Source organism: Phyllostomus hastatus, unplaced genomic scaffold (genome assembly GCF_019186645.2).
Source record: "Phyllostomus hastatus isolate PE091 unplaced genomic scaffold, TTU_PhHast_1.1 phas_scaffold_11, whole genome shotgun sequence".
Lineage (NCBI taxonomy): Eukaryota > Metazoa > Chordata > Mammalia > Chiroptera > Phyllostomidae > Phyllostomus > Phyllostomus hastatus.
Genome location: NW_025334005.1, coordinates 7,978,543 through 8,001,555, shown reverse-complemented (window position 1 = coordinate 8,001,555; position 23,013 = coordinate 7,978,543). Strand labels below are relative to the sequence as shown.

The following is a 23,013-nucleotide window of genomic DNA, read 5'->3' as shown; positions in this document are numbered from 1 at the left end:
AGGGAGAAAAATATTTATTAATTTACACCTATATATGACAGCAATGCAAAATCTTTTCTTCTTACTTTCTGAAGTTTTAGAATGGTGGGTTGTATTACAAGAGAAAATTCAATGTAAAGTCATCCTCCTGAATATTTTTGAAACTTGAAATTTATGGAACTGTGCAAAACTTTAGTGGATACCATACAGTGTTAGTAGTAGGGTTATATTTAATATATTATATCTATCATTAAATTATATAAAATGTCCTAGAATTTGGTATAAGAATAATCGCTGCTATTAACAATAAAATCCTCCTCACACACAACAGACAATTCTCTTATAATAGCTCTCACTATTCAGAGTAATCTTGCCTAATTCATGTTCATATTATAACTTGAAACAAGTCAATAACATGTCATTTTTTCCTCATCCATTTAGCAAAAGTTATATGCAATATTGATCATTCTAATTTATTAAATAGAATATAAATGTTATGTGTGATATTTCAGAGATTATATATAATTTTGTAGATTTGTCCTGATTTACCTTAAATTTGAACTATTTTGTCTACATAAAATAACAATTTTACAAGTTTCTTACTGCATGCATATTGTTTCTGAATATCAAGATGTTAAATTGACCTTGTATTGTATATAACATGGTACTGCGTTCTCTAGTTCTGGATCCCAGGACACAGACTAAGTAAGGATAAATATGCTACTGCAAAGAAAAATAAATGACACAACTAGAATAGTGTGTTGCAGGTATTCTTTATTAACTATGAATATTTTCCTTAATCATCATATGTAGTAAAAGATATTGGTAAAGCAGTGAAATAAGCCACACAGAGAAACACAAATGCTCCAAGGTATCACTTATATGTGGAATATAAAAAAAGAAAAGTCAAACTCAGGGCAACAAGAGTAGAAGATGGTTGTCAGGGTAAGGATGTGGAGGAAATAGAAATTTTGTTAAAGGTATCAGTTTCAGTTATAACATGAATAAGTTCTGAGGATTTAGAACATGGTGACTATAGTTGATAATATTATATCATAGTACAGAAATTTGCTAAGAAACACAGATAACATATGATCCAGAAATCACAGTAGCCATGATGTAAGTCATAGGAATTTTTACAGAAGGAAAGTAAGTATGGCCCTGGTTGGTGTGGCTTAGTGGATTGAGCCCTGGCCTGCAAACCAAAGGGCCATGGTTCGAGTCCCAGTCAGGGCACATGCCTGGGATGTGGGTCAGGTCTCCAGTAGGGGGTATCTGAGATATAACCACATACTGATGTTTCCCTTCCTCTCTTTTTCCCTCCCTTCCCTTCTAAAAATAAACAAATAAAATCTAAAATGTTTAAAAAATAAGTATGTTAGGTGGCAGGTGTGTTAATTAACTTGATTGTGGGAATCCTTTCACAATATATATGTAAATCAAATTATCACATTGCACACTATATATACACACATATATACTACAACTTTGTCAATTATTACTCAACAGAACTGAGATGAGAAAACCAGAGGACAATGAAAAGAGATGGTATAAATTATACTACCTACAATACTACATCTTACAAAACAGGTAAAATATGCCTATTGACAACAAACCATATGTGACATAAGAGTTCCAGAGAAGCATTAGGGCAGCATGAAGCTGAATAAAGAGTACCACTGAGATCCAGAAGTGTAGGAAAGAGGAAAAGACCAGGGCTCACTACAGGAAGGTCTACACATGCCAGGTCGGCACGTGCCAAATCTGCTGGACCCAAAGGGAAATCCATTAGTGATTTGTGAACAGGGGCAGTGTCAGTAATGTTGACAATACAAACTACTTCCCAAGAGCCCAAATAAAATGAACTATTTTAATGAAGGTCATCATTTTTTTCCTTCTACCCTTATGTTCCTCTTATTATATTACCAGCCCACCCAACACTGTCTTATGTTCAGGGCTGCTTCACAGAGGCACACATTTCCACTGGTTCCAGTCACAAGGCATGGGGATGCAGGGAAGATTTTTACTGGCTTTCTGTATGGTATTGTTGGCTCTGTCTGTATGGAAATATACGGGAAAGCCAAGTTTTTCCATAGCCTGAAAATAGGCAAACATGATATGTAATATGAGACCCTGGCCTCGGTACTCAGGGACAGTGGCTCCCATCCGCATCTCTCCTGTCTGGTCCATGACACCCCAGCACACAGGGTTCCCATCAGGCCCCAGCAGACATAAGGTGGGGAAGGTCTGGATACAGTGTTCAATGAACCTCTGACTCTTCTCATTGCCACCAAAATGCCAGAACTTATTCACCAGGGCAGCATGGGTTACACTGAGAGATGAGAAGCTAAACATGTCTTCATTGCTGTTGGAAACAAGGGAGAAGAAGAGCCCATTATATCACACACACTTTGGAGTACTATATTTGTTCTCCCTTAAATTGCCTTTAGATAATGCAAAAAAGAACACAGGTAAAGCTATAGGTTCTGCAACCAGAAGGCCTGGATGCATAACCTGACTAGCTGTGCAATCCTGAGCAGGCAGTGTAATGTCTCTCTGCCTCCATTTTTTCTTTATAGAACAGGAATATTAATAGCATCCTCATCAAAAGGCAGATTATGAATATTACATGAGGTATTGTGTAAGTATAGGACTTGTGCCCCACAAACAATAAGAATTACATAAAAATTAAATATTGTTCTTTTGGACATTACTATGATGTTCCACTTAGGATGCGGGAATTGCTATCACCCCTGTTTTACAGATAAGAAATACAGGTAAACAGAAAATAAGCAAGAGTCCCAAAGTACCTGCTAGCAAGCTTTAAACCAGAGCCAATAATCATGAACTCTTAGAATGTTAGTGGGAGGGGATCCTTGACCACTGTGGGGAAGTTCAAGTCCAGAGAGGGGCAGTGACGTGGAGTGCAGGTGGCACCCCAGGTATAGATCACTGAAGTCTGAAGGTGTTTGCTATGGTGTAAACAGCCTTCAGTAAGTGTCCTGTAAAGATCCCACAATGAAGAAGTGGAAATGCAGACTCAATCTCCAGTTAAGGTTTGAACTTCCACGTGATATAGCTGAACAAGCTATTCCCTCATCTTGCCCTGTTTTATGTCAAGAATAGTTGGACAATATCTCCTACTTTGTGTATCTCATGGGAAAAACAAGAAAGCCCAATGAGATTATTATACACTTGGACATGTCTTTCAGGTGTAATATGTGAATAAAGCTTTTCCATACTTATCAACACACAGAAGGGGAGCCATGGAATTGGGCATCTCCAAATCAAATTTTCACCATTACTGCTCTGTTATATTCAGTGTTGGACTGGAAATCAGAATTTGTTTAAAATCTTATGACTGGAAAACTTCTGCACTAAGAATTCATCATGACTATTAGGCATCTAGTATGTGTTGTGTTCTGGCTACTGAGGATCTATCAATGAACAACATAAACAGGGCACTTGCTCTTGTAAAGTTTGAAATATCATGGGAGAGGATCAAGTAACAAGCAGGTAGGTAAATGCCTCAAAGAACATGATTTCAGATCATGATAAGTGCAATAAAGTAAATAAAAATTGGGTTATGTCTTGAAAAATTATGTGAGAGGGTGTTTTTTGACACAGTGCTCTTAGAAGTACTCTCCAAGGAAATGACATTTGAAAGTGCAGATGTCAAAAAAAAGGATAAATATGTGAAGATTACAGGGAAGGGCATTTAGGTAGACAAGGAGCAAATTCAATGGCCCAAAGGCATGCATGAGTCTATGAGATCAAGTTGCAGAAAGAACAGAGCTGCTGATTTGAGTAAGCAAGGCAGACAAGAATAATGAAGTCTGAAAGGTGATAAATGCCAGTCTTGCAGGACCTGGAAAGTGCAGCTGAGAAAACAGCAATGGCTTTTCAGTGGGTGACTGACATGATCCATGTTACATATTACAGTAAAAGAATCACTCTGGAAATGGATCGCTGGGAGGCCAGTGTGAATGTAGGGATGGAAGTATTTAAAGATGTGAATGGTGAGAGCATCTTTTTTCAAACTCACAGAGTTTTGAGTTTTCCATCTTTCAGAGGTAAATTGTTTGTCTGTGGCAGGGAAGGGATCAGTCTTCTTGCTATCTTGGATTCCAAATAGAGGATGCATTGTACTGGCTTGACCTGGACCCGATTAATAACTGCGAGATTTTGTACTGCCTCATTCAGGCTGGACTGTGTACCTAGAGAGGGGTAAAGTATGGGGAGAAGTTAGATGCTACAAGAAGCTTCCCAATGGAAGTTTGCAGGATTTAAAGTCAGGCAATGTTGTTTCCGGTGTTACCCATGACCACATGACCTTGCCGTGTCACTACCTGAGCATGTTCCTCTTATGCAAAACAGAGACACTACTACTAGAAATCTTGACTATATCACTGTGAAATCAAAGGAGAAGTGACTATTAACCAATAGTAACCAAACTTGCATGGGCCTCTACAATATGTCCAAGTAATAGGTTAATATCATTTTGATCCTTATATTGACCCTATGTTTTATGTATTCTTATTATCTTTATTTTTTTTATATATGAACTGAATAATGGTTAAGTTACATCACTTGCTCAGGATCACAATGCAAGTAACTGGCAGAATAAGGATGCAACCCTAGGAAGTCTGATTCTGGAGGGCATGCTCATAACCATGGCAAAGGTCCCAGTGATCTGGGAGGTGCTTTAGGGCATAAGGAGCTGTCATTCTTATTCTGAATGCCACAGACCTGAAGGCCACAGGGGGAGCTCTTCTCTTACACTTAATCACCTTAAGAGATCCTGAATACAATTGCAAAATATATCCTCAAATAACAAGAAATTACATGACTCACATTTCTTCATATTAATTCCATAGATTGGAATGTTTGAATTCTACTCTACTGCCGAAAGAGGTATTGGCAGTTGCTACAAGGAATGAACATCAAGGTGAGTGTCTGGGTTTTAACATAAGGAAGTAAAGTCAATAGGGGAGTGTGCTTGGAATGAAAAGTGACCTGGCAGGTATACACATTAGCAGTCTCAGCTGCCGACACATCACAGATGTTACTTACTTTGGATCTGTAAATGTTGTTTCCAGTTGATGACATCTGACCTGCCAAGGAATTCTTGACAGTTTTGGGGGTTCTTAGAATAGATTTGGTAGGTGTTAGTGTAGTGATCAAAGTCATCTCTCATCTCCTGTTTGGTTGAATAATGTGGGATAAATCAAATTGATTAGACCAAGTGATTGGAATACTTGAGTTAAGGAATTTTGGTATACTTTAATCTTTTGCAAACTTAAATATTGATATTTTTTCTTAATGTACTATCTCAATCCCTGAATAATTTACACTATGAGGCCACATCATAGATTTATCAATGATGCAATTTGTAATTAAGAAAAACTTGCTAAACTAGGTATTCATATGTTGCATTACAATTTTGAATCAACCAAAATTATACTATTTTGCTATAATTCTGAAATCCTCAAGAGAGAGTATTATTATTAAAAGCAAACTACCTTCTATTGAAAGAGTAAATCTTACTCTATTTTAAAGAGTCTCAGAACAAATGAATAATGAACATGACAATATTGAAATCAACAAGGTAACCTTGTATTAGAATTTTCACATATATATGATAATGCTATACAAGATAAAGACATCTAATCTCTTTCAAATGTAAACCACAATGCACTATTATTTTAAAAGTAATTTGCATTTCTAACAAAACTGAAACTCAAAATTTCTTCAATGTATCTTCTCAAAGTTAATATATCAGATGGGGTTATTGGAGAATGAAGGAAGGAGTTAGAGAAAAACATCCCAACGAGGGTAGAGTAGCTGAAAAGTGTCACACAGAAATGCACTAATACTCAGCATTAATACCATTGGAAATCATAGCTTTTAAGATCAATTTAAAAAGAAAAAATTTGCGCCCAATCCCAGCCACTGGACCACACCTAAAACAAAAGCAAACTAAGTTCCAACTAGAACAGGAACAGAACCACAGAAATAGAGATCACATGGAGGGTTAGCAACAGGGGCGTGGGAGGAGGATAGAAGGGGAAAAGGTACAGAGAATAAGTAACAGAAATGGTATGTAGAAAATAGACAGGGGGAGTACAAGAATAGTATGGGAAATGTAAAAGCTAAAGAACTTATGACACATGGACATGAACTAAAGTGGGAGAATGTGGGTGGGAGAGGGTGTACAGGGTGGAGGGGAGTGAAGGGGGGAAAATGGGACAACTGTAATAGCATAATCAATAAAATATATTTAAAATTTTATTTTTAGATTTTAATATTTAATTTATTTTTAATAAATATTTTATTTTTAATTTTACTTATTTATTTTTAGAGAGAGGGGAAGGGAGGGAGAAAGAGAGGGAGAGAAACATGAATGTGTGGTTGCCTTTCATGTGGCTTGCACTGGGGACCTGGCCTGCAACCCGGGCATGTGCCCTGATTGGGAATCCAACCATGACCATTTGGTTTGTAGGCCAGTGCTCAATCCATTGAGCCACACCAGCCAGGGCCAATATTTAATTTAAATATCTTTGATTGCCTTGTGTTTAGTTTGGTATTTTTTAAACTTTATTTTATTGTTTACACTATTTCAGATGTTTCCATTTTTCCTTCTTTGCTCACTTCCATCTAGCTCTTGTCAACCCCCTTCCCTCAGGCCATCACCACATGGTTGTCTGTTGGTAAGGTATATACATTCTTTGATCAATCCCTTCACCTTCTTTCATTCAGTCCCACCCTTCTCCACCCATCCCCTACCCCTCCTCCTCTGCCACACAGCTGTCAGTCTGTTCCATGTATTCATTGTCTCTGTCAGTATTTTCTTAAAAAGCATTATAAATTTAAATTTTATTTCTAAATATTTTATGTTGAAATGATATTATATGGCTACATATTCCTATGCATAATTTTTTGCTTTATATTTTCTAATATGCTTATAGCATATTTGTATTTGAAATGTAGAAACTACTTAGTGTTTTTTTATTTTTTATATATTTTTTAAAGATTTTATTTATTTATTTTTAGAGGGGAAGGGAGGGAGAAAAGAGAAGCAGAGAAACATTAATGTATGGTTGCCTCTCTCATGCCCCCTGCTGGGGGCCTGGCCCAAAACCCAGACATGTGCCCTAGACTGAGAACCAAACCGGCAACGCTTTGGTTAGCAGGTTGGCACTCAGTCTACTGAGCCACACCAGCTAGGGCCATTTTTTATTTTTTAATTTTATTTTAAATTAAGGTTTACATTCAATATTATTTTGTATTAGTTTCAGGTGTACAGCATAGTGGTTAGACAATCACATACTTTGCAAAGTGGCACCCTGGTATTTTTAGTACCCTCCTGGGACCATACACAGTCATTACAATATTACTGAATGCATTCCCTATGCTGTACTTTACATTCTTGAGACTGTTTTGTGACTACCAATCTGTACTTCTCAATCCCTTTATCTTTTTCACCTCGTGCCCCAGCTACTCTCCTCCTGGCAACCATCAATGTTTTCTGTATCTATATTTTTTGTTCAACTATTTTGCCCTTTCAATTCCATACTATTTTTTGTTCAACTATTTTTCTCTTTCAATCCCATACAATGGCAAGATTTCATTCTTTTTTATGGCAGAGCAACATTCACTTGCACACACGTATGACCCCTTTGGCTATATACTCAAAAGTGAAGTCACTAGATGATAAGGAAGTTCTATTTTTAATTTTTGGGGGGAAATGCCATACTGTTTTCCATAGTGGCTGTACCAGTCTGCATTCTGATTTAAGATTTGCTTTGCTCCACAACCTGGCCAACACAAGGTGTTTGTTGATTTATTGATGATAATGATTCTGACAGCTGAAGGTGGCATCTCATTTTTTTCTTTATTTTTATTATTGACACTATTAAAATGCCTCCATTTCCTCTCTTCTTTCCACCTTCTCCATCTAGCCTGCACCCCACTTTCCTCTGGCCATCACCACACCATTATCTGTGTCTATGGGTTATGCATACATGTTCTTTGGCTAATCCCTTAACTTTCTTTCATCCAGTCTTCCCCCTCCCCCACAGCTGTCAGTTGTTTCCATGTAACCATGTTCAATGTTAGTTTTAGCTTGCATTTCTCTGATGATTAGTGAAGTTGAGCAACTTTTCATATGTTTATTGTCCATTTGTGTGTCCTCTTTGGAGAAGTATGTATTCAGGTTCTGTCCCCATTTTTAAATTGGGTTATTTTGGTGTTATGAGTTCCTTATATAACACATTTTGGTTATTAACCCTTTATCAGATGTATGATTGGCAAATATCTTCTCTCATTCAATAGATTTTCTTCTCATATTGTTGATGGTTTTCTTCACTGTCCTACAGGCATTATTCCTCTAAACCCACTGTATACAAAAACGTTTTAGTTTGAGTTAGTCCTATTTGTATATTTTGTCTCTCTTCTTTTTTATGCCCCAAAAGATATAGGAGCAAAAATAATGCTAAATGTCAGAGATTTTACTGCCTATGTTTTCTCCTATGACTTTTATCATCTTGAGTCTTACATTAAAGTTTTTAATACTTTTTAAATTTATTCTTGTATATGCTGTAAGAAAGTGGTCTACATGTTCTTGCCTCCTTTGTCACATATTAATTAACTATAGAGGAATTGGTTTATTTCTGAGCTGTCTATTCTTTTCCATGTTCTGTATCTATCTTTATGCCAGCACCATGCTTTTTGAATATTATAGTCTGGTAGTATAGTTTGATATTGGATAGCATGCTACATCAACTCTATTTTTCTTTCTCAAGATAGCTGTGACTCTTTGGGGTATTTTGTGGTTCCATATCCATTTTTGAAATATTTGTTCTAGTTTTGGTAATTTATAAAAAATTTGCATCAACTGGTAATACTGCTTTGTTAAACAACACCTGTACAACAACATACAAGACAAGGTGAGAGTTGTGAATACCAGTAAGCCTGCTGGAGAAGAGAAACCACCAACATGTACAACAAGAGAGCCCGCACAAATGGAATAAAGGGCACTCTTAGAGCATCAAGACAAGGAGAACAAGGAGACCATAACACGGAGTCACGGAGTCCCACAGAACTCCTACCACAGAAGTTCATCTTGCAAAGACACCTGGCAAAGCAGAGCATCAAGAATTTCAGAAACAAACAGTCACCTAAAATGGGGAGACAAAGAAAGAACCAAAAATCTAAAGGAATAGAAGACTTCCCAGTAAAAGAACTAAATGAAATGGAGGCAAGCAAACTATCAGATATAGAATTCAAAAGAATGGTTATAGGGATGCTCAAGGAACTCACAGACAACTACAAGGAACTGGGCGGGAAATACAACAGTATGAAAAAGGAAATAGAAATTATAAACAAGAATCAGGAAGAAATGAAGAATACAATTTCTGAAATAAAAAACACATTGAAAGGAATTACAAGCAGGATGAAGCAGAGGACTGAATTAGCAAACTGGAAGACAAGGTAGAAAGAAATAGCCAGGTAGAGCATCTACACAAAAAACAACTAAAAAAATATGAAGATAGCATAAGGGAACTGCAAAACAACATGAAATACAACAACATTTGAATCATAGAAACACCAGAGGGAGAAGAAAAGGAGCAAGGGATAGAAAACCAGCTGGAAAAAATAATGACAGAAAACTTCCCAAACCTGGAGAGAGGAAAAGCCACACAAGTTCAGGAAGCACAGAGGGTCCCAATCAAGATGAACCCAAAGAGGCCCACTCCAAGACATATCATAATTAAAATATCAAGTTTTGAAGACAAAGAGAATCTTAAAGCAGCAAGAAAGAAACAGAAAGTAACATATAAGGGAACTCTGATAAGGTTTGCAGCTGATTTCTCAACAGAAGCACTACAAGTCAGAAAGGAATGGCAAGGAATATTCCAAGTAATGAAAAGCAAAGGCCTGCAACCAAGACTACTCTACCCAGCAAGACTCTTAATTAAAATGGAAAGTGAAATAAGGAGCTTCCTGGACAAAAGAAGGCTGAAAGAGTACACCTCCACCAAAACAGCACTGCAAGATTTGCTAAAGGGACTGCTTTAAGAACAGGAAGAAGGAAGAAAAAGGTATATATATATAGAGAGAGAGAGGAATACAGGTATTAAGGGGGGGAGTGAATAAGCACTAATCAATAATAATCTTAAATGTAAATGGATTAAATGCTCCAATCAAAAGACATAGGGTAGCTGAATGAATAAGAAAACATGACCCACACATATGCTGCTTACAAGAGACCCACCTCAGAAAAAAAGACCTACCCAGACTGAAAGTGAAGGGTTGGAAAAAATATTCCAAGCAAATGGACAGGAATAAAAAAGCTGGTGCAGCAATACTTATATCAGACAAAATAGACTTCAAAACAAAAGCCATAAAAAGAGACACAGAAGGGCACTTCATAATACCCAAAGGAAGAATTTATCAAGAAAACATAAACATTGTGAACATATATGCACACAACATAGGAGAACCAAAATATATAAGAAAATCTTGGAGGACTTCAAGAAAGATATGGACAGCAACACACTTATATTAGGGGATTTTAACACCCCACTGTCAAAAAAGGATAGATCTTCCAAAACCTTCCAACAAGCATATTGCAGCATTGAACCATGCCCTAGATCAAATATAGTTAACTGATATAAACTTTAATCCCAAAAAGGAAAGTACACATTCTTATCAAATGCACATTGAACATTTTCAAAGACAGACCACATGATAAGACACAAAACAAGCCTGAACAAATCGAAGAAAGTTGAAATCATATCAAGCATTTTCTTGGACCACAAAGACCTGAAACTAGAAACCAACCTCAAGGAAAAAACTCAAAAACACTCAAATTCATGGAGATTGAATAGCATGTTATTAAACAATGAATGGGTTAAGAATGAGATCAAGGAAGAAATCAAAGAGTTTCTGGATATCAAAGTGTATTACAAGTCTACAGTAATCAGAACAGTCTGGAACTGGCATAAGAACAGACACATAATCAATGGAACAGAATAGAGAGCCCAGAAATAAGCCCATGTCTGTATGGTCAATTAATATTTGATGATGGGGGCAGAAGCATAAAATGGAGTTTTATGCTTCTTCAACAAATGGTGTTGGGAGATCTGGACAGCTACATGCAAAAAAATGAAACTCCACCACCACTTACACCATACACAAAAATAAACTCAAGATGGATAAAAGACTTAAATACAAATGAGGACACCATAAAGGTCCTAGAGGAGAACACAGGGAGTAAAATCTCATATATTCTATGCAGCAATATTTTCACCAATATGTCCCCTAGATCAAGGGACATAAAATAAAGAATAAACAAATGGGACTTCATCAAAATAAAAAGCTGCTGCATGGCTAAAGAAAACGTCAGCTAAATGAAAAGGAAACCAACTGTATGGGAAAAAATGTATTTGCAAATGGTACCTCAGAAAAGAGATTGGTCTCCAAAATATATGGAAAGAACTCACACGAGCCCACTCCAGGAAGACAAGCAATCCATTTAAAAAATGGGCAAAGGACCTGAACAGACACTTCTCCAAGGAGGACATACAGAAGGCCCAGAGACATATGAAAGGATGCTCAGCATCACTGGCCATGAGAGAGGTGCAAATTAAAACCACAATGAGACATCACTTCACCCCAGACAGAATGCCCATCATAACCAAATCAACAAACAAGTGCTGGCGAGGTTGTGGAGAAAAGGGAACCCTAGTACATTATTGATGGGAATGCATTGGTGATGCAGCCACTGTGAAAAGCAGTTTGGAATTTCCTCAGAAAACTAAAAATGGAACTGCCTTTTGACCCAGCAATTCCACTGCTGGGATTATACCCTAAGAATCCTGAAATACCAATTCAAAAGAATGTATGCACCCCAATGTTCATAATGGCACAATTTACATTAGCCAAGTGTTGGAAGCAAGCTAAGTGCCCATTAGTAAATGAGTGGATCAGAAAACTTTAGTAGATTTACACAATGGAATACAATGCATCTGAAAGAAAGAAGGAACTCCTACCTTTACACCTTCCTTTCCAATTTGGATGCTTTTTACTTCTTTTTGTCTGTTTTCTGTGGCTAGGATTTCCAGTACTATGTTGAGCAACAGTAGAGAAACTGGACATTTCTATCTTGTTACTGATTTTAAGGAAAACTCTTTCAGTTTCCCCTATTTAGTATGATGTTAGCTGTGAGTGTATCATACATGAGTTTGAAGTTTTTTTAAAAGTCTGGTCCTGAAAACATATTCTCAAACACAGGCATTGCAATTCGTTCTTTATGTTTCCCTAACATTCTTCATATTTAACTACGTATTTTTAGGTGTTATTGTCTCTGCTTGGAATGCACCCTCTGTTCTTGTCAACCTGTCAAAAACCCATTTATCTTCAAAATCCAGGTTAGGTGAAATGTTTACCAGGAAGGTTCTCTGATCCTCTCTCTGCATGTCCTGACATCTGTAATTTTAATCATCATCTGCTCAGTGCTGTGTCTGTAGCTTGTAAGTTCTCATATGTTATTGTACATTTTCACACCATGTTGTAATTTATTTGCTTATCTATCTTTTCCTCCAGGCTGTGAGCTCCTTGGGGACAAGGACTTATTCACCATTACTGGCATACATTTCTGTGTCCCATGGCTCTACATTGCCAGGTGCAGGTAGGCATATATAGCAGATAGAAGTGTATGCATTCTACATCTGGCACCTTACCTCCTCCTGAGGGCGGACCACCACTGTATTAAAATCAGGCCACTTGTCCACCAGAGCTTTTAGGTTGAATGAGTTTCCCTGGATCATGTGAAAGACAGTCCCATAAACCTGCAACATCACCACAAAGCGAGAAGGTCAGCTTATCAGGGAGAGGTGGCAAAGTGCTCTGTTTGATCAGGACAAGGATTATTTCTTTGAAATCACAGTAAGTAGCTTGTAGGACATCTACTCAACAGTTTTCAGGTACTACTTTATTATTTTAATGGAAGTAGATTTTGGTGACAAACCATGAAAATACTATGTGAATATAGTTAAATACCCAGATAAATAAAATAAATTAACTAAAAATCATCCAATATTACATTCTAGAATTTATTGACATATCATTCCATTTTATTCCACTTATTTACATAGTCACACATAATTTTAAATAACATCTCTAAATTACCTATATATACATATATATTTTGTTTAACAACCACCCCATCCACACACCCATACACAAATACACACACTATACAATGGGCATATTTTTGTGTCAATAAACACAAATCTACAAAACCATTTTTAATTACTGCATAATATCCATTATATGGAAGAATTCTAATTTAATTTTTCTATCTCCCATTGCTGGTCATTTCATTTTTTTGTAATTTTTTTGTTTAACAGTTATTCTTCAAGGAACATTTATTTTGCAAAAATCTTTGCAAATATGCCTATTATTACAGATTTTTTAAGGGAAATGTCTGGGACAAAGGTTAACTGCTGTTTAATGATTTTTCTTACATGTATCTCCAAATAACACTCCTGAAAGGTTCAATAACCTCCTTCCCACTTAATGAGTAATGACAGAGCATAATGTTTGGCGACCAAAGTCTAAGAACATTACCCATTGGGGGTCTGTTTAGACTTTTTAACAGGCATCTGTTGAATCTGTCGACAGGCAATGTTCATCAAGAAGAACATTGAAGAGGCTGAGAAAGAGCCTCTAAGCTAGAGGAGGCACTGTGGTTGCTGGGACAGGTTAAACAGCAGTCCATACTAGGGACAAACTCAGGCCCTCAGTGCAGCTGAAACATGGTATTTTGCACATGGTATGGAAAGATGCTAAAGACCAGGACCAATAGAATAATGAACAACTCAATAACCAAAGACCATACCTCTCCTTGTGCTTTCCTACCCTTGTCATGAAATGTTATTTCAGGCTCAGGAGAAAGAAGAGAAGACAATCTTTGACTTTACTAAGTTTCTATAACGTGATTTAATTTCTGCCATCAGTAAGGGCTCCATATAAATATTACATGCAGTTTCAGGAAAAATACAGAGGTTAATTTTTTTAAATATTTGAGTTTTCCTGGCTGGCGTAGCTCAGTGGATTGAGCACAGGCTGTGAACCAAAGCATCACAGGTTCAATTCCCAGTCAGGGCACATGCCTGGGTTGCAGGCCATGACCCCCAGCAACCGCACATTGATGTTTCCCTCTCTCTCTCTCTCTATCTCCCTCCCTTCCCTCTCTAAAAATAAATAAATAAAATCTTTAAAAAAATAAAATAAAGTGTGTTGTATAATTCTCAACATCTGGGTATTTTCCAGATACTTTTATGGTTTTTAAAATTTTAAGTTTAATTCCACATTGTTCAAAGATATACTTGAAATGATTTTAATTCTTTTAAAATTAATTATTAAAAATATAGGAACTCTAGCCAAGATGAAGGCATAGGTAGATACCCTTTGCCTCCGCACACAACCAAAAGAAGAACAACAAATTTAAAAACAAAAATAACCACAACTGTCAGAATTTGAAGTGTATGGAAGTCTGACAACCAAGGAGTTAAAGAAGAAACATTTATCCAAACCAGTAGGAAGGGTGGAGATGAGCAGCTGGGATGGAGAGGACTTGAGGAAAGACAGCAGCTGGTGGACCAGGTGGTCCCATATTTGTGTGAGGATAAACCAAGAGGAACAACTGGAGAGAGAGACAGACCACGCAACCCAGGATTCCAGCATGGGGAAATAAAGCCTCAAAATCTCTGACTGAAAAAACCTGAGGAGGTTGAGGCGGCAGGAGAAACTCCAAGCCTCACAGGTGAGATAATTGGAGAGACCCACAGGGCCCTAGAAGGTACACAAACCCACTCACCTGGGAATCAGCACCAGAAGGGCCCAATTTGCTTGTGGGTAATGGAGGAAGTGACTGAAAGCCAGCGGAGAGTTGAGCAAGCAGCATTGTTCCCTCTCAGACCCCTCCCCCACATACAGCCACAAAGCATACACCTGGGTTACCCCTCCCTGATGAATACCTAAGGCTCTACCCCTTCCTATGTAACAGGTGTGCCAAGACAAAAAAAAATGGCCCAAATAAAAGAACAGATCAAAGCTCTAGAAAAAAATACAACTAAATGATGAAGAGATAGCCAACCTGTCAGATGCAGAGTTCAAAACACAGATAACCAGGATGCTCACAGAAATGGTTGAATATGGTCACAAAATAGAGGAAAAAAATGAAGGCCATGAAAAATGAAATAAAGGAAAACGTACAGTGAACCAACAAGAGTTATGGGAAGGAAACTGGGACTCAAATTAATGGTTTGGAGCAGAAGGACAAAATAAACATTTAACTAGAACAGAATGAAGAAACACGAATTCAAAAAAAAAATGGGAAGAGGCTCCAGAACAACTTTAAAAGTTTCAACATCCGAATCATACGGGTGCCAGAAGGAGAAGAGGAAGAGCAAGAAATTGAAAACTTACTTGAACACATAATGAAGGAAAACTTCCCTAATTTGGCAAAAGAAATAGATTTCCATCAAGTCCAGGAAGCTCAAAGAGTCCCAAAGAACTTGGACCCAAGGAAGCATACACCAAGGCACATCATAGTTACACTACCCAAGATTAAAAAGGAGAGAATTTTAAAAGCATCAAGAAAAAAGGAGACAGTTACCTACAAAGGAATTCCCATAAGACTATTAGCTGATTTCTCAAAAGAAACCTCACAGGCAGGAAGGGGCTGGAAAGAAGTATTTGAAGTCATGAAAGGCAAGGACCTACATCCAAGATTACTTTATCCAGCAAAGCTCTCATTTAGAATGGAAGAGCAGATAAAGTGCTTCCCAGATAAGGTCAAGTTAAAGGAGTTCATCGTCACCAAGCCCTTATTATATGAAATATTAGAGGGACTTATCTGAGGAAAAGAAGAAGATCAAAACTATGAATATTAAAATGACAACAAACTCACAATTATCAACAACCGAACATAAAAAAAAACAAAGCCTAAAATGAACTAGCAAACAACTAGAACATTAACAGAGTCACAGAAATGGAGATCATATGGAGGGTTATCAGTGGGGAGTGGGTGGGGGAGAATGGTGGAAAAGGTACAGGGAATAAGAAGCATAAATGGTAGGTACAAAATAGACAGGGTGGAGTTAAGAATAGTATAGGGAATGGAGAAGCCAAAGAACTTATATGTGTGACCCATGGACATGAACTTAGGTCGGGGAATGATGGTGGGAGGGGGTACAGGGCAGAGGGGAATAACACAGAGAAAAGAATGGGACAACTGTGATAGCATAGTCAACAAAATATATTTTTAAAAATATGGTCTTCCCTGGTAAATATTCAATGTGCATTTAATTATAATATGTATTTGCCTATTGTTGGCTTATGATATTGTTCAGCTCTTCTATATACTTACAGGTTTTATGGCTATTCTGTAAATTACTGAGAGAAAAGTGGGGAAGGTTCCAATTATATCTGGGGGTTTACCTATTTCCTCTTTCAGTCTCATCAGTTTCTACCTCATGTTCTTTGAACCTCAGTTGTTAAGTGTATATATTTTAGCATTTTTGGTCTTTTGGTGAATTAATAATTTGACCAAAATACAATGACAATTTTTTTCTTGGTAATATTCAAATCCCTTTGAAATATATATTATTGCAAAAAAACACATAAAACACAAGCCAAAAAAGCCCTCGTACTGTAGAATGTCACTGATCCATTTCTAAAGCTAAATTTCCATCTTACCTCAAATTAAACATAATCTATTCAAGTGTGACAAAATAGAAATTGACTTTTTATTAATTTAAAAAAACTATAATGGTTAGCCTTTCATCAGTCACTTGATTGCTTAGAAATAATAATTTAAACATTAATGTGTTAGTTTCAATAACTTTGCCATTGTGGAAAAACTCTTATTGTTATTTGACACAATTCTAGAAGGGCACAAGGCAATGAATGGTTTTGGGTCATCACACAGTAAAGATCATAGTGGGCTCAAAACATAGCATTGTCACACACTACTGGTGTGATCTTGGTCAAGTCATGTAACTGACCCTCCAGATCCTGTTACATTAGGTGGATGTTATATAACTGCCTTGCAGCAAGATGGTACAAAGTAAATAAGATGCAAGATGAGTGAGTGTCTGGCACACAACAGGTGCTCAGTGAATGCTAATTATCTTCTGACTTTTTCCATAAGGCAGTTGCTAGTCCTTTTTTTCCCCCTAAGAAGGCTTCACCCTCACCTTTAAGGACTCAGGGAGGAAATTCCTCAAGGATTTCTCTAGCATCTGCAGCACTTGTGGGCCCTGTAACTGGAACATCTTGGCAGGTACCTTAGCCTAAAGAGGGAATAAGAAACATCAAGAAATTGAAAGTGCTGAGAGACATACAATGACACCAAATAGACCCAGTAGGCAGTTGTAGCTAGTGACCTGGCCTTTATCCCAGCTGTTCCACTGGTGTCTCATTCACTCAACTCCATACTTACACCAAGGAAAGGTAAGTCTGGCAGACTTACCAGAATTCCAATAAATAAAGATTCATTGAGATTAACAAATATATTCTGTAGCATGAATGAGCATTCTTTGAGATTAAGTTTCCATTGATGACAAGCCTGACTTTGACAATTAGAAGCTATGTGACACTGGGCAAGTTACTTACTCCTCTGTGCTTTGATTTTTTCATTGATAAATGACAATGACTACAGTTCCTGTCACATAGAGCAGTTGAACAGTTAGATAAATCAATACATGTAAGGTTCTCAGAACATGTCCAGGACATAGTAAGCACTCTATTAATGATTATCTTAATGATTATCATTTTTATTGTCATTAGTAGAAGCAATAGTTAACCCAGTGTCATCCAAAAAGGTCCATCGAGTGACACCTCTGCACAAGAATTTGTGGTAAGGATTAAATGGGGGATAATTCATATAATTTGGCACCTGGTAAATGAGATAATAAATTTTAAAAATTTAGCAGAGTACCTGGAATGGAGTAGCCCTCAGTACATGTCAGCCACTTTTTATTATTTCTGTCATTGTAACTTAAACAAAGGATATCTTTTCTTGTTTCTGGTTGATGATGATTACGAATAATTCTGCTGTGAACAATTTGTGTACTACTACTAGAACATATGCTTTTATTCCTTGCAGGTAAATGCATAGAAGTGTAGTTTCATGGTTATAGAGTAAGTCAATGTTGAACTTCATAAAAAACCTGCCAAATGGTTTTCATAAAGTGGCTGCACTAGTTTATATTTCCACAGCAGTGTATGAGCATTCTGTGTGCTCCACATCCTCTCCGACACTTCTCCAGAAAAGTCTCTTGTGCAATAATATTCAGAACCATCAACATAGTAGTTAAAACCCTCAACAATACTCTTCAAATCAGTAAAGCAAAAAGATTTGTAGAGCTAATTCTTTTTTATAGTCTATTTTTTTATTTTAATCATTGTTCAAGTACAGTTTTCTTCCTTTTACTCCCAGTCCAGCCCACCCACCCAACCCTCCCCACTTCCCTCCCATTACCACCCTCCCCCTAGTTTTTGTCCATGTGTCCTTTAAATTTGTTCCTGGAAACCCTTCCCATTCTCCCCTGAAATTCCCTCTTCTCTCCCCTCTGGTCACTGTCAGCTGTCCTCTATTTCAGTGTCTTTGGTTGTATTTTGCTTGTTTCTTGTAGAGCTAATTCTCAAAGCAGGCCAAAACACTGATGTCAAAGTGTGTTTCAGTAGATGTAATTCTCTGGTGGGTAGACAACATTGAATTTGACCCAAGTCCTGTTATCCTGGACAACGTGAATGTCAAAGAAGTTCATCCACTGACTTTGTGTTCCTGAAATGGTTCAATGTAGAGAACCAGCCTTCCCTCATGTGACTTAAGACACATGAATGTTCTCCTTGTTTACCTCTAAAAAAGCCAGATGCTGATGTTCTAATTGCCAATTTTTGTACTGTAAATGATTGGCTAAACTATGAATCCCCACTGATATTTCAGAACAAACTACGTGCTAACCAAATTCAAGTTAATTTCTCTCTGTCCCCTGGGCTGGGTTACCTCTACCAACAAGAGGCCGAACCCAGGGTAAATATTCTCTGAGTTGTGTCCATGCTGCCTCTCTTTGATTCCACTCTTCCCGCCCCCCCCTGAATTCCCTAGGGCCCAGTTTACTCTTCCCTCATACATGGTTAGCTTGACAGTTTAACCCCACAATTCCACCAGAACAAAATTCTGCTGTGTTAGTAAAGTGTTAGTGCACTCTGCCAATCTTTAAGCTTCTCTCCTCTACACTGGACTGAACTTTGACACACACTAAACCAGGGCCAATGCTGGCAGCAGGAAGGCCATCCTTAGCAGAAAGACAATCCTTGTACCTTGCTTACTCCTCTTTACAAAAGGTGGGATTACAGACTGATGCAACCACTATGGAAAACAGTATGGAATTTTCTAAGAAAACTAAAAGTGGATCTGCCTTTTGACCCAACAATTCCACTGCTAGGATTATATTCTAAGAACGCTGAGACACTAATCCAAAAGAACCTTTGCACCCCAATGTTCAGAGCAGCACAATTTACAATAGCTAGGTGCTGGAAGCAACCTATATGCCCATCAGTAAATGAATGGATCAAAAAGCTATGGTACATTTACACAATGGAATTCTATGCAGCAGAAAGAACGAAGGAGCTCCTACCCTTTGCAACAGCATGGATGCAACTGGAAAGCATTATGCTAAGTGAAATAAGCCAGGCAGTGAAAGACAAATACCACATGATCTCACCTTTAACAGGAACCTAAACAACAACAACAACAACAAAAAACAAAGAAGAAAAATATAACCAAAGACACTGAAATAGAGAATGGGCTGACAGTGACCAGAGGGGAGAGGGGAGGGAATTTCAGGGGAAAGGGGGAAAGATTTACAGGAACAAGTGTAAAGGACACATGGACAAAAACTAGGGGGAGTGGAAATGGGAAGGAGGTGGGGAAGACTAGGGGGTGGGCTTGGATGGGAGTAAAAGACAGAAAACTGTACTTGAACAACAATTAAAATAAAAGTAAATAAATAAAATAGAAAACAAACAAATAAACAAATGAACACACAAAACAAGAATACTCATTTCTGCCTGACCTTTCAGGGGGCTCTCCCTGTTGAAAGTCCCCCTCTCCCTACTATAACAACCCTTTTCCCATGTCTTGCAATAATCTGTTCAAATGAATTGTCTCCTAATCTAAGTCTAGAGTTGATTTTTATTTACCAATGATTTGTACAGCTTTATTATAATAATGAACTTTGTGACTCTCTTGGAAATCTAAGTATCAATCTATTCATTTATTCATTTGCTCAATAAATATTGATTGGGAACTTTTAATTTGGATTTATTGGGGTTACATTGGTCAATAATATTATATAGGTTTCAAGGCCACAATTCTGCAATATGTCATCTGCACATTGCATTGTGCACTCACCATCTAAAGTTTAGTCTCCTTCTGTCTCCTTTTGCCCCCAGTAACCCTCCACCACCTGTCCCCCATGGCCTCTCCCCTCTGATAATCACTATACTGTTGATTTTGAACTTAAGTGTCATTGCTTTGTAAGGTGCCACCTAAGCTCAGCTGCACTACATTTCCTGGGATTCCCTTCCCTACATATTTCCAGTTCTTGACCTCTCCCACTTTAAATTCATTTTTCTTTCCCAGTTACCACCTCTCCTGTGTAGTTCAATCTTCTGCTTCAGATGGGAATAACAGTCATATGGAAGCTAGCTTAACTAGCACACAGAAGTGCAGAGGGCTGAATCTGGTAACTAATCTACCACTGATTCTCTCTCTGGATGCTGACTGATACACTTAACTCCAATCAATCATCTGAGTGACAGGGAGCTTGGAATAAAGTAGAATAGATAGATTTCTTGTTACCTAAAAACTCATAATCTAATAAAGGAAATTAAAAATGCACAAAATTTAAAAATGCCCCATAGAGAGAACCAAATTACCTCCTATGTGTGGCCTAGATTTAATAACATTTTGAAGCACCATGTTTATGGGGGACACTTTGATGTGGTCTAAAATGTAAATCATTGTTCATTTCATTTTTATTAATAAATGATATTTAAGACTGATTCACTTACTGCAGCCCCAATACTCACATTCTCTTGAGCCTTATCTCTTCCTTAAACCTAAGGGTCTGGTACATACAGTATATACTACTACATAATATAAAGAGTACTCATATATTTTCAATCACTGTATCAATTTTAGTTTCTCAAAATTATTGGGTCATAACACGGCAACTAAAAATGATGGGCCAAGGAAAATCAAGTGTTTTGCTTAAAGTCAATGAGATCTCACGAGAGGGAGGTATTACCTTTAAGGGAAGCTCATATTAGGGTTCTTGCACGAGGCTGCACTGGAACTGGCCATTCAGGAAGGATGGTGTTAGCTGCCATACTCCTGGGAAGCACTGGCTAACTCCATCTGTTCAGAACTATGCAGCAAGTGTTCTTGTGAGACTCAGGGTGTGTTAGCCCTGAATTTGCAAACCTCTGTTAATAGCAGAAGAAAGTCACTGATGTCTAAGTTCATTTACCCACCTACTCTCCTGACTGTTCTTTTAAAGTTCACCTTTCTTCTGTTTTTGGTGTCCATGACCTTTTGTGAAGTAACATTAACTTATGGGAAAGTACTGGACAAGCTCTTTCTCTTTCTAAGAATAATTTACATAAATAATCTATCATTATTTAACTACTCTAAAACCCATTCACATGAAAGTTATGATGTATATGGTGCCGTATGACAGAGCTGTAATGAAAAAGGTAGACAAATGATAGTTCAGCTGAGATTTTTAAAATTACATTTCTTTTGTATGGTTTTAATTAACAATTAATCTCATCTGTGTTGTACTAGAATCTAGCTTGTCCTTTTGAAATTCTAAGTAGGGAACTTCATTTTCCTAGTCATTATTTATCCAAGGAAAACTATCTGACTACCACCCTGGCAGGTGTAGCTCAGTGGATTGAGCGCGGGCTGCGAACCAAGTGTCGCAGGTTCGATTCCCAGTCAGGGTACATGCCTGGGTTGCAGGCCATAACCCCCAGCAACTGCACATTGATGTTTCTCTCTCTCTCTCTCTCTCTCTATCTCCCTCCCTTCCCTCTCTAAAAATAAATAAATAAAATCTTAAAAAAAAAAGAAAACTATCTGACTACCTTAAATGTTACTAAGGATTAACTAGGATAATATTTGCATAGTATGTTTACAAACTGTGCTATATAAATGTCACCTGGACCAGCATATTCCATTCTGGACCGGCACATTCCGTTCCAGAGGTTGTTACAGTTTCTGTTGCCTACCTCCAGTGGTGAGCTTCCAAAACTTTGTACATTTATTTACTAATTCAGAACAAAAGCCTGACTTTAGCCAGTCAAGAATTTCTCACAGAACTAGGCTACTGCCCTATACACAGTAGGTTCCTTTTAAAAAAAATTAATTTAACTTTTTTATTGTTCGAGTACAGTTGTCTGCATTTCACCCTACCACTCGCCCCCCCCCCCCACCGCCCCAGCCATTCCCACCTCCCTCCCCTGATTCCACCCTGCCTTGGTTTTGTCCTTGTGTCCTTTATAGTTGTCCCTGAACACCCTGATGCAGGTTTTTCAATTGGAAGAGCTTTCTTTTCTCTGACCAAATTCTCAACACAAATGAGGTGAGAAATTCTTATTCACATGCAACAGTAGCATTCTGAGTCATTTCACTTCAGTGGGGAAGCAAAAGATGAGGGGTCCCAGAGAAATGATTCGCTTTTGTTCTCACCTGCAAAGCTGTGCCCTTTCAGTCTCTGCAGAGAGCTTCAGGAAAAGACAATAGGCAGCAGATTATTCCAGAAGATTAAATATATCGTCTAATTCTACTCATCTTAAAGAGTGTGCTTTGATCTGTTTTCTCCCCAAACTGTTGAGCTGAGGTTCTTCTTAGGACACGAGTGAGACGGAGAACCTCCCCCCGGGTCC

General features: G+C 37.7%; 1 protein-coding gene across 4 annotated transcripts; it reads right to left on the bottom strand.

Annotated features, from left to right (window-relative positions):
- Window positions 1-1,337: 1,337 nt before the first annotated feature.
- LOC123829309 (glycine N-phenylacetyltransferase-like) lies at window positions 1,338-23,013 on the bottom strand. Of its 4 annotated transcripts, none has more exons than XM_045854865.1 (7): window positions 22,817-23,013; window positions 21,372-21,549; window positions 17,250-17,345; window positions 12,726-12,833; window positions 5,053-5,179; window positions 4,025-4,196; window positions 1,338-2,344 (listed from the first exon to the last, which is right to left on the bottom strand). In XM_045854865.1, the coding sequence occupies exons 3-7, from the start codon at window positions 17,325-17,327 to the stop codon at window positions 1,942-1,944; spliced, it is 888 nt and encodes a 295-aa protein (XP_045710821.1). In that variant the 5' UTR covers window positions 17,328-17,345; window positions 21,372-21,549; window positions 22,817-23,013; the 3' UTR covers window positions 1,338-1,941. The 4 variants fall into 4 exon arrangements, with proteins under 4 accessions (XP_045710821.1, XP_045710823.1, XP_045710822.1 ...); XM_045854867.1 differs by having other exon boundaries at window positions 21,372-21,491; XM_045854866.1 differs by lacking the exon at window positions 21,372-21,549.